At 37.1% G+C, this 12,461-nt stretch overlaps 1 protein-coding gene across 1 annotated transcript in view; it reads left to right on the top strand.

The window, feature by feature from the left end:
• TRAPPC3L (trafficking protein particle complex subunit 3L) overlaps nucleotides 1–12,461 on the top strand; it is a 51,021-nt gene that overhangs the window by 3,199 nt on the left and 35,361 nt on the right. The window contains exon 3 of the mRNA XM_032165560.1: nucleotides 2,013–2,112. Within this exon, the coding sequence (XP_032021451.1) occupies nucleotides 2,013–2,112 (100 nt within the window). The remainder of the gene's footprint in view (nucleotides 1–2,012; nucleotides 2,113–12,461) is intronic.

Here is a 12,461-nt window from a genome sequence, read left to right as displayed (position 1 = left end):
TTAGAAGATTTATCTAGGCAGATTGAAGGGGAAATTTAGCCTAACATTTTAGAGCTTTTTAAAAGGGTTCATTGTATTTTCAGTTGAAATACAGAAAAAGACAACATAAAGATTGAAAGTCTTTTTTAAAAACTCTCATTTTTCTTCTTTCTGTATGCATATTCTTTTTCTTTTAAAAAAATTCTAATTTATTTTTGTACACATGCCTTTTTTTTGCATTTCTACTTAATTAGCAAGGGCATTCACAAAGAAGAGAACTGCCCAACTGTCCACCTATAGATTTTTCAGTCACTTCGTTAGCTGAACTCTCTATAGCTGTGAGGAATGTTAAGGTTATTTTACACTAGGTCACACTTAAACATCTGACATAGCATTTCCAGAAATTACTTCATTTTATTTGACTTATGTTAAACTTGCATTGTTTTGTGAAAAAGCTGTGAATAATAAAAAAGCTCACTTATTTGACTAAAAAAATACCTTTGGTTAGCTAATTGAGTACACATTTAACAAATATGAATGAAATATTAAAGAATAAATTTTTGAGAAGTTGCAGAAAGATCTTAAGAAAAAAATTCACATTTAGATTTCCTTAATAGCTTTTGCTGAGAGCCTCTTACATTTTTAATTTATAAAATATCTACTTTGCAGAAACATACCCTTTGACCAAAACAATATGTGTAGATATAGCACAGCTCATAATGTTTTGGCTTCTGACCACTGTTCCCAGTTGCTGAGCTGTGGATATGCAAAGTGATAATTAGAAAACACTAGAAATATTTTTTAATCCTGATACAACTATTTCTGTAAAGTAGACATTTTGATTGTTAAAAGTCTTTCCAGTGAGAGCTTCTTGGCTGAAATTATAAACCATTTTTCTCTAAAGTCAAAGAAGCTACACTGAATATTTCTATCCAGTCAGAAATATAAATAGGATATCTCACAAGATTCATTGAATTCATAAGCACTCTCACATCAAATCCGTCTCCCTCCAACCACCTAGTCACCAAAGATTTCATCTCTTTTTAGAGCCTCTGGAGTAATCATTGCCTCTGAACACTGTGGTTTCTTGTTGGGCATTTTGTGGCTCCATTGGAAATAGTTTCACTTGTCTATGTACATGTGGCTGTGAAATTAAAAGACCAATTTTGATAGAGGTTTGGCAAAAATAGTATTCCGTTTGATTTCCACCTTGAAGGTCACATTTTCTCAGCTAGATTGCAAGTTCTTATAAGACAGAGATTCTGACCTTTCTTTGTATCCTTCTGGGAAATTTAGTCGCTTCTCAGTTTATCTTGTTGAAAGTGTGTGCTCAGCCAACTTAGCTACATATTCAGTGTATGTATAATCACATCTCAATCGAAGGTTTTCAAAATTGTACTTCAGGCACTATTAGAGCTATTTTCTCGGGGTGGAGATAATACAATACCTTCCCCCAATCCCATAGTTTGTTTCCCTGGAATGAAAAATGAGTTTTCTGAACTTGGCTGTTTTTCACTTAGTAAACTTCAGAGTCTGAAGTTGCCGAAACTTTCACTGACAACAAAAATTTTTTCTGCTCCTCCTTCCAGAGCCCATCCTGGAAATGCCTGCCCTTCTACGCTGATAACAATGCTAAGAGAAGAGCGAGCATCCGGGTATCACACAGACACTTTAGCTAGGATCTCATTTGATTTCCATCAATAGCTAATGATGAGAAAATTAGTTGCCACTGAGAAACATTAAGCTACAGACACCAGCCTTCCTTAATTTTAATTTATATTGTCAAGTTTGGGCAAGTCTTGATTCTAGGCAGACTCTTCTGCTTGTAGACCAGTTAATATTTCCTCAGTGTGTTGTGTCTTCTTTGTGGTCCATGGGACGAAGAAGAAGCCCACAGCCAAAAGCCATTTGACTCGTCATATTTGGTTTGATTTGTGATTCACTTGCACAAGTGCTAAACACACAAATCCCTTCTGAAAAACTGATACACTTCACTAATTTCTTAGAATTTTCAGTCTTTCCTTCATCCACAGGGGTTACGGCATTGGAACGAGGCTTGTGGAAGACTTTTTGGCTCGATCCTGTGTGGGAAGATGCCATAGTTATTCAGAAATTACAGACATAATTGCCCAGGTAACTATGTTTTTAGCTCTGTCAAAATGTTTTGAAAAATCTCTGACTCTTTCTGAGTTTGGTGGTTTTCTGCTCGGATTGGACAGGTTCCATCTGCATTCATTTTTAGGTGCTGAGAAAGGAGATTCAGATTGAAAAGCATTTTATTTCAGCACAGAGATAAAGCTACTGTGAACTGAAAGATGCATTTAAGCAACTATAGATTTTCCTGACTACAGGAGTGTGTAGAGTGTATGTCTCACAGTGGAAAAAGCATTTCCAGAAGGTAAACAGAAGGGGAGTGTAATAGGGCAAACTTAAAACATGCATGCCCCAAACCAGTTTCTTTATGATAATTTTCAGCACATGGAGGGAGATGGTTTGTGGTAGTATCAGAGAATATTGTTTAGTCATTCCCAGAGTATTGCTTTCCCTAGAGAAAAACAGAACTTCCTGTAAATATATTTGTTCTAAGAACTCTCATAGCCCTGATACATAGGAGACAACTTGGAATCATCCAGGATTAGCTCACTTTTATTAGAAATTAAACTGGAAAATGCATCTTTAGCCAGCCTTTAAAAATCTTGGCCTATGGTTATTAATGTAGTGTTGTTAATTTGTGGGAGACTCAGAAGATACGCATGTCTCCAGGTTTACACAACTGATCAATTAAGTCAGTGTCATTTTTTTTTCTCTCCTAGTCCTTAATATTGTTATACATGGCCAAAGTGACTCTGTGCATGAATGGCTGTCATTCTATACCATCATGCTTTCTGAGCCTAAATGGAGTTTTACATACTCTTTGTCTTTCACTGTCACAGTAACCCTCTGAAGTAGGCAGAATTGGAGTTACTATCCCCATTTTCCAGATAAGAAAATTAAGTTCTAGAAATAATATGATGAACAGTAAATAATAGTATATGTGAGAAAGAATTCTACATTAAAAATACAATCCAAATGAAAGATTTTTCCATTTACTCATATTATTACTTGTATTATTTCATGGCTAGTGAATAATGTGGTTGAAACTGTTATCCGAGTATCTTCCAACCTTAGCACAATGAGTTTATCATACCACTAACCAGGTTGGGGAAAAAAAGTCCCTTTTTATATTGTCAGAATATAAGTAAGATCCCAAAACAGTAGTATGAAAAATAAAATAAAACGTTTTTTAATGAAACTAATTCTATAGGCAATACTACAAGAATACCAGCTGTTTTAATGGAAAGTAATACTTGTAATATATAAATGTAGATGGTTGCGTTTTGTTGCACTTCTAGTCGGTAGCCCCCTAGGCTTTTTGATTAGTAAGACACAGTCTCTCTATAATGAGGATAGATTGGTTTGAGAATGACTCCCTCTTGATCTTTGCCAAAATTCATCCCACTAGCTTAGTGTGGGCAAATCACTTGAGCTCAGGAGATCGAGAGATCGAGACCAGCCTGGCCAACATGGTGAAATCCCGCCCCTACAAAAAAATACAAAAATTAGCTGGGCGTGGTGGCACAGCTGTAGTCCCAACAACTCAGGAAGCTGAGAAGGGGTGGATGGCTTGAGGCTGGGAGGTGGAGATTGCAGTGAGTCGAGATCATGCAACTGCATTCCAGCCTGGGTGACAGAGTGAGACCCTGTTTCAAAAAAAAAAAAAAAAAAAAAGAAAGATTTAAGACTTTGTCTTGCAAATTAATAAGGCGGTAGAGCATTGACCAATAATCTGAAAACTTATATAATGTGGAAAATTAAACCTGACTCATGTGTTTAAGGTTGTTTATTAGGCTTTGAACATTTGAAGAATAATTTCAAGGGCAATTTGGAGACTTCATTCTAAAGATATGTTAGCACAACTAGCAAAAATTTTCATTCATCTGGATATGTTTGTATATATATCTTTTTCCATTTATTAATGTATTCACTTGTTTTTTTAAGAAGATGATTAACAGAACAAAAAATATCTGTTGAAAAAAGAGCAGTAACCAACTGGAAGTAGAGGCATATACAACCTCATTGCTGAGAAGCTGGAATTACATTCTGTCACACCATGTAGGGTCAGAGATTATCTGAAATATGCTCAATACCGTAAATGCCCTTGGCCCACAGAATATTGACTGATCCAGTTAGAATAGTGCAGTGACATGGGAGGATTCTCCAGTTTTTTCATACTGTCTGTTCTTAGCGCTGAGGGCAACATCCAAACCACTGAAAAGCTTCTGAAGAGACTCAGAAGAGATAATTCCAGATATTCATTTTAATCAGAAGAACGTAAAGGAACAAGGCTTCTCTAGTAGAAAATAAAAACGATAACTTTTAAAAATCATTGTGATTAACTTCAAAATAGCTGCTAACAAATATCCCATATAAATCCTTTCCAGAGGTGGCTAAAAAGTCTCACGTAAAACTTTCTTGTTACCTGTGGTCCTCGACCGGGATATTCTCCATTCTCTATTGGCCACAGGAAAATTACAGAGCTGAAAGCCAAATAAAATATGCCAACAGGAAGTACATATTTATGTGGGGCCTAATGTAGGACTTCTTAGTGGGTAGTTACTCAATAAAAATTAGTTGAAAGAAAAGAAAAGAGGAAGGGAAGAGAGGAGGAAGGAGGAAGAAGGAATCAAAGCAGTCTTTTGTTCAGACCCCTTAGGAAGTTGCTTTTCTTCTGCAGGAGGTAGCCTGGGAATGCTCCTCACCTTGCCCAGTGCATTTAAGGGCTCCTCGAGTCCCTTCCATGAGGAACTACTCGCTTTACCTGACAATGAAGTCTTCAATATGTGGAAACAGAACAAGAGTTCTTTCAATGCTCCAGATTAAAAAAGAAAAGGTTGAAGAGGAATGGAGTAAGAAATGTTCTATGGAGAGCATAGGAAAGAAAATGAATTCATATCTCAGCAGGAAAAGACCCACGAAAAACACCCAGAATGTTCCCCATTTAGAAATTATATTCAGAAACCATATTCTGTCTTTAAAAGAGTAAAGAAGCTTCTAACAAAATTTGACCTCCTAATGGTACACAATTTTCACCGAGTTAGCAACAAGTCTGTTTGATTCTCCCCCATTAGAAAAATGTACAACATCTGCTTTCCAAATATTCCTTCTCTAAGATTTTCAGCCATTCTGATGAATTCCTTCCTGTGTCTTCTGTCCTCAGTGAACAGGAAAAAGATCCACTTCCACTCCTATGCAAGGTTCTTTCTTGTCAATGAGGAGAATATTCATCACCTTCACCCTTCTCTAGTGTAGGACGGTTGTCCCTGCTCTTCACACCTTCCTTCAAAGGCCTGATGTCCTTCCTCTTGATCATTTTTACTTCTCCAACAAAATGTTCCTTTACTTGTAGCACTAATGTCACCCATTTCAGGAGCACTTTGACAAAGATGAAAGGTCAGACTTTAGTTATGGACCTGCCCACTGAAGCTTTGTTAATAATTAGCAGCTTTTATTCAAACGTCGGGCCTGTGGCAGCATTGTCTCATTAATCCTTATAAACTCTCCTCAGAGGAGGCAGATGTCAAATGATACAGTCAGTTTTACAGAGAACTAGGCCAAGTTCAGAAGAAGTTTACTGTAGTCACATGCTGCTCCCAGAGCATGGCAGAGTCAGGAATAGAACCTAATGGCTGTAAAATTTGTTTGACTGCCCTCTCAGACCACACACTTCTACCGAACACCATCATCATCCGTCTCAAGTACTGAGCACCTAGAGACAATGGCACCCATAAAACTCATGATCTCTGTCCTGTCTCCAGGGAAGGAAAGAGAGAGAAGGAATGCATTTGAAGAGAATTGACTAGATAAAGAAACCTATGCCCAGACAGGAGAAGTGATCCCTGCCTCTGAGTTAGTAAAAAGACTACATGTAGGAACAGGTTTCCTGAACTTACACTGCACTCTGCACACCTCTGCCTTTGGGAGAGAAGGACTGTGTAACTTCAGGTATTCATAACATTCCTCTGTCTTGTTTCCCTCACTTGTTTTTTTCTTCAAAGAAGAGGTCGGTCTGTCATTAGGCCTCTTACGATGTCTTTTAAGTAGTAGACCGTAAATTGCGCCATCTAGTGGTCTGAAAAGAAATCCCATGACAATGGCCAAATCATTGAAGGCAAAAATCTTTAGTTGGCCTTGCATTTTATATAAAAAAAAATGCCAAGTTAATTATAAAGTCTCGTTCCTACAATATTAAAATTCATCCATTCTTAAAACGGAATTTTATAATATACAACTTAACTTTTTGTAGTAGTTACTTCAAAGTACAACTACAAATATTAAATAAGACATACTAATTTATTTTGAACGTTTGTAAGTCAGCAGCATTATAACATGATATTAAAAAATTTTAATAGCATTGATATTTTCTTTATAAAAGTTCAAAGTAACTCCTACCTATTACCTGTATTTTCCTTATAAGAACCTTGTGAAATAAAAAGAATGTCTATCATCTATCATTGGCCCCATTTTACTGATAGAATAATTGAGACTTATCTGCTATCACCATGGACACATAGTAAGAAAAGCCAGCTTAGAATTTAATTCTTCTGACCTTAACCTAGTGTTTTTTCCACAAACTAATTGTTTAAAATATACCTTTAAAGATATTTTTCTACTATGATAATTGTTCTGAGAAAAATTTTGTAGTTGGTCTAAATGAAAATGTGTAATATGCAGTAGAATTACCATAGCTGATTTTAGTTGTAATAATGAAATATTAGGTAATTCAACTGTTACTTACAGACCTATATGTCTTTCTGTTTATTATAAGGGAAAGTAGAAAATGCAATTGCACCTGTCTCTGGTCAAAGAGCCAAAAAACCTCCTTAGTTATACAAAATATATTTTAGGGTTTCCAAACACATTTATGATAAAATAGTTTTGTTATTAGGAGAAGCTAATTAGAGATGAACTTGATCATTTAAATCAAGATGATTATCAAGGCTAGGCTTGACAATAATTATAATAATGTTGCCTTTTGAAAGTAATTTGGACACAAGGAGCTGTGATCATCATCAGTAGATGAGCACTGGCCTAACCATGTCCAACGTAGTGGAGATTAAAAAGGAAGAGTCCACATCCTGCTGATCCACATTTCCACTGTGTGACTCTAAGCAAGTTGCTTAAGCTGTCCAAACTTCGGTTTCCATATTTGTCAGAAGAGACCTCTTTCAGCTGTCGTTCTCCTGAATTTCAGGTATTACTTTCACTAGCTATCATCTGCACATTGAACTATAATCATAAATAGCTGAGTGTGGTGAATTTAGCTTCCAAAGCCTCCTGCAGAGCATCCATACCTTCTAGTTACTGACAATGTTTATAACTCCTTGGCCTTGCACAAATTATGTTTGTCAAAGTTGGGAAGCTTTTTGCTTTCAGGTCCATGTCAATATGATGATTACTCTGAGGGACGTGGGAGAATTTATCATTTTTCAGTGTAAATATCACATTACTTTGTTGTCACAGTAAGAAGGGATTTTTAAATACAGCATAAAAAGACTTAAAAAACTTGAAATCCTGATTTTTAGGTTAAAAAAATCAGCGTCTAATATACTGTACTTGTTGGAAATTCTGGAAAGCAAAAGAAGAGAACTTTTCCTTTTATAGTATAGATTGAAATTTTACCTTCATTAAATAATGTGAGCAATGATTTTGGGGGATGAGTAATAAAAAATCAAGGAATTGGTCATAGGAAGCAATATGAATGAGGGTGCCTAAAGCAGGGAAGTAAATCTAAGTGGTGAATTTTGTAAGCATAAACTCTAGGGCAAAAGATTTAGGCACATAATCCAGAGAGAAAACAAAATAGCAGAGGGAACTTTTTTTCCCAGTGGATGAATCATTTTTATTTCAATAAAATGGTCCATTTGAGATTAGAGTTGAGTGTACACAGAAAAATTTCAGCAAATCATACCAGTCATATTTTTTTTTCTTTTGCTTCTGATCTGAATGCACAAGACTGCTATGACTGAATCTATAGGGCGAATGAAAACATTTCAAGCCAAAACTCCTGAGCTGCTTTAGAATAGAGACAGCGTGAGGGCTATAGATTTCCAATCTCCAATATAGATTTGAAGCACTGATTTGACACTTCAACAAGGATATCCAAATCTGATTTTATTACACATTTTCAGAGGGGAGTCCCACAGCTTGGAAGGTGAGCCAGAGAGGTTTCAGTCAGGAGACAGGAATCACACGATCATTTCAGAATGAAAGGTTGAATATAAAACATTATTAGCTATTTATAGGGGATTAGCTACTGAGAAAGGGGAAAAAAACCGCACTACAGAATTTATGGGTGAGAGTGAGTACCCAAAGGAGGAATCCTTTTTAGACAGAGTTCCACTTCTTAAGGCTGGGATTCAAATCTCGCTGGGGAAAGTATGATTACAGACTGGATAGTGGAGAAGGCCGCTGCGTTGCTAGGCTCAGACTGCAGGCAGGGAAGAATGGTTTAAACCTTGCAATCAGGAAACTCCTATTAGGGTGTAAGTGGGCTGATGGGGACAGTAAGAAAACTATAAGCTGGAAGCAGCAAGTTAGGAAGGAAAGGCCACTGGGTATTCTATGCTCTGTCGGTCACAATTCACAGCAGGAGCAAGCCAACAAAAGGCACGCTAGAGACAGAAGAAAAGCCCTTTCTTCCTGCGGTGTCCCTGCAGCACCTTCTTCTGGCCAAGGAGAAATGTCTGCATGATGGAGCTCTAGCGTTACAAGCAGGGCAGTGAACAGTAGGTTTTAAGCTGAGAGGCAGTAATCTGACAACCAGTACAGAAGGCATGAGCCATCCTGATTGTTACTTACATTTCTATTGCCATTTTAAATTTTGGTGGCCTCATGTTTGACCCCATCCTACCTGCTCTCTCACGCTGGAATTATTCTGGCCACTCAGTGCAACTCTAGCTGTCTGGTGGAAGGAAGAGGTGGCAAAGGAAGCCACGTGTTTTTCTTGCTAGAGTGGTGTCAACTTCCTGCCACCGAAGACAAAAAATAGGCTGAAGAGCACAATTTTCAGTGTGCAAACTTTTCTTCTGAAATACTTTTTGTTAAATACTGTGAAATTTGTTAAATACAACCACTACCTCTTTTCTCCTACAAATGTCTTCTACAACCAAATCTATTTTCCCTTTCTCAATCCGTCCAATGACTATAAAAATCTACTGTCTGTATTTGATTGCTGTTAGAAATGCTGTTAAATGACACTGTGGCCAAGAACTCCAGAATATCACCTGCCAATAATTTATACTTTCTTCCCTGGAAGCCCAAGGTGGTGATACGCAAGGATAAATGGCAGACTGGCCCTTAAGCTACCACCCAGTGAAAGATGTAGGTGGGGGCTTAGACTTAAAGCCTGCCAGTGGGTCTCATAGGCTTTAAATTAACCAAGTTGACGTTCTGAAACGTTCATTAGGTCTTTCTGTGCCAAAGGGAGATAATTAGTTTGCATTATGTGAAGCAAGAGTTGTAGTGTTAAGATAAGCAAAAATGACAGAGCAACCTTGTAAAGGTAAGGGAACCCATGATTAACCTTACTTAACCTATCATTATTGTGAAAGCAGAGCAACCTAAGTCTGAATTTTAGTTTAATGTTTTAATCAGTTTGTGAAATTCAATTTTATTGTGTTTTGTGCCTGTTGATCTTCCAACGATTTGCTGTTGACCAGCTTATTTTGTACGTAGTTCCAGTCTCCATCTAAAGAAAGCAAAAATGTTTCACAAAAGTGGAAGTAATACAGTTTCCCAAAGTTATGATAATACTAGTAAATTTTGTTTAATTTGATTCTTTATTGTATTAGCCAGTGAAGTTACCTTTTGTTTACAATTTCATTTCCCCATCAGATCTGTAAGTTTTTCCAAAGGAGGGATCATTTATAGCATTCTTGGGATTTGGTTCACCAGGTAAACCCACACCTGTTGACATTTATTAAATATTGTTGAAGTGAACTTAGAAAATACTTGAACTTTTCACATCTACACCCTGTTGCTCCTCCTAGTCTGTCCAGAAGAGGGCAGTGGTCCACATTTGTCTCTAAATGAAAGACTCCTACCCTGGCTGCTCAATACTAACACCACATACAGAAGCAGCCCTCTTATTTCAAGCAATATTCATTACACTGAAAATCAGTGTTCTGAAAGTACCTGGTTGTTCACAATAACAAATCCACAGCAACAAGATTTAAACTGCGATAGGATCCTGAACAGGAAAATAACTGATTCTTATTAAATAATGACAGCGAACTCAACTTGATAATTTTATTTTATTTTATTTTATTTTATTTTTTTGAGACAGAGTCTCGCTCTGTCGCCCAGGCTGGAGTGCAGTGGCGCGATCTCGGCTCACTGCAAGCTCCGCCTCCCGGGTTCACGCCATTCTCCTGCCTCAGCCTCTCAGAGTAGCTGGGACTACAGGCGCCCGCCACCACGCCCGGCTAATTTTTTGTATTTTTAGTAGAGACGGGGTTTCACCTTGTTAGCCAGGATTGTCTCGATCTCCTGACCTCGTGATCCACCCGCCTCGGCCTCCCAAAGTGCTGGGATTACAAGCGTGAGCCACCGTGCCCGGCCTCAACTTGATAATTTTATTGAAACATTTGTCTTTTCCATTATTGTTTATTATATTATATTTTAAAATTAAATATAAATAAATTATAATTATATTAAATTACATATTTATTATCGTTTCTTCCATTATTTATTATATGAGTGTAGAAGGTTTCAGAAGAGGGATATTCATTCTGCTACTCTGAGGTAAATTGTGATTTAAAATGCAAATATTAAGTAGGCAACCAAATCATTACATAGTGCACTTCATATTATTATGGAAAATGCTTGAAAATTATTCTAAAATTCATCACGGAGCCAAATTGTGTTAGGTAGACTCCTTTAGGTTACCAGCATTTGGTTTATGTCAGATCTTCAGGGTTTATTGTAGAGATATTCTGGGACATGATAATCAGACCCCATGAAGGAACAAAAATTGGAAAATCCTTACAGTTTTAGTCTATCTTGAACCCTCAGCAGCAAGCCTTTGTGGTTCTCTACTTCAGTCCTGTGCCATTTTCATGACTCAACCCTTCTCTGCTTGTTCTGCTCTTATAATTACCTACTAATATCTTTCCATTTTTCTTTTCCTTCTCTCCACCTCACTGCTTCTGGTGTTTCACAGTTTTTGTTGCCTCATGACTTCTGCTTACTCTCTTTTCTCTGGGTGTCATTTGCATTCTGCCCAATCACCCAAACTGTGACTTTCTCTGTATGTTTCGTATTTAAAGTCCCAAAAAGAGAATCTTTAACCTGTCCAGCCAATCACTAGCCCTGTGTTAGGTAGAGTTTCATGCTAAGTCACTTCCAGGGCCCTAGCCAAACTATGAACTGACCGTCCAGGCTCAAAATGCCCACCCTAATCCATTAACTGTGGCCAGAATGGCAGGATAATTAGCTAGAACATGGCAGTCACAGGGAGCCCCTCAGGAAGGGAATCTGGGTTTGAAAAACATTCCAAGATTTTCCAAAACAGGGCAAAGTAATTGACAAATATCTTGTTCTTCTTGTCTAGGAAATTAGTAACAGATATATATATATATATGAGTCTCACTTTATCTATGAATCTTCTGCTCGCATGATTTACCTTACTGATGCTGGTGTTTGTTTTTCTTTGTTTTAGAGCTAGAATTTGGGGCAAATAACTAGTGTTGCAGACTCCATTTAGTATGCTAACTGTAAGGTATTGAAGTAGACAAAACTGTCTTTGTTATACATTTGCAGATAATAATAAAGAAAGCAAACACTTCAAAATAAAATGACTCTGCACTTGGAAGCAGTCAAGTGAAACCACATTGATTAAGCAAAGTAAATATTTTAGACCATTAGCAAGAGTGGGGCAGACATTATTCAGAACAGTGAGCTCAGAGGAACGCTTTGGTTGAAGGGAGATAACTAAATTCTCCTAAGAAAAATGATGTTGTGCCACAATGGATAGTATTAGGTTTCCCTTTGAACTTCTTATAAAGGAACCAATTACAAAAGTTTGCTCTGGTCATCTAATCCTGTGGTGCTTTTTCTTTTGTTACTCTTTTTTCTAAGTCTTTTTCAGTCCTTTCTCTTGACATTCTGTGTGTTTTCTTTTTTCAAAGAATGTTACCAAGCTGATTTTTAATGTGAATAGGAAAAGTGCCCAGATAAAATGAACTTAAACCAGGGCATTCAAGTCAGAGACAGTAACATATCTTAGGCTGTTTTTTCCTTTCTCTTAAAAAGATGGGGCGGGGGGGTGGGTGTTGTACCTTATGCTGCTGTATTTTACTTACTTTGATTTCTTTTGTTCTGATTATATTTGGCTTCCTTCATTTTCTAAATAACATGCATCTTAAAAACAAATACTTCTCGAA

This window comes from Hylobates moloch, unplaced genomic scaffold, assembly GCF_009828535.3.
Source record: "Hylobates moloch isolate HMO894 unplaced genomic scaffold, HMol_V3 SCAFFOLD_2, whole genome shotgun sequence".
NCBI lineage: Eukaryota > Metazoa > Chordata > Mammalia > Primates > Hylobatidae > Hylobates > Hylobates moloch.
Note: the sequence above shows the minus strand (reverse complement) of the source record. Positions and strands in the feature narration are given on the sequence as shown.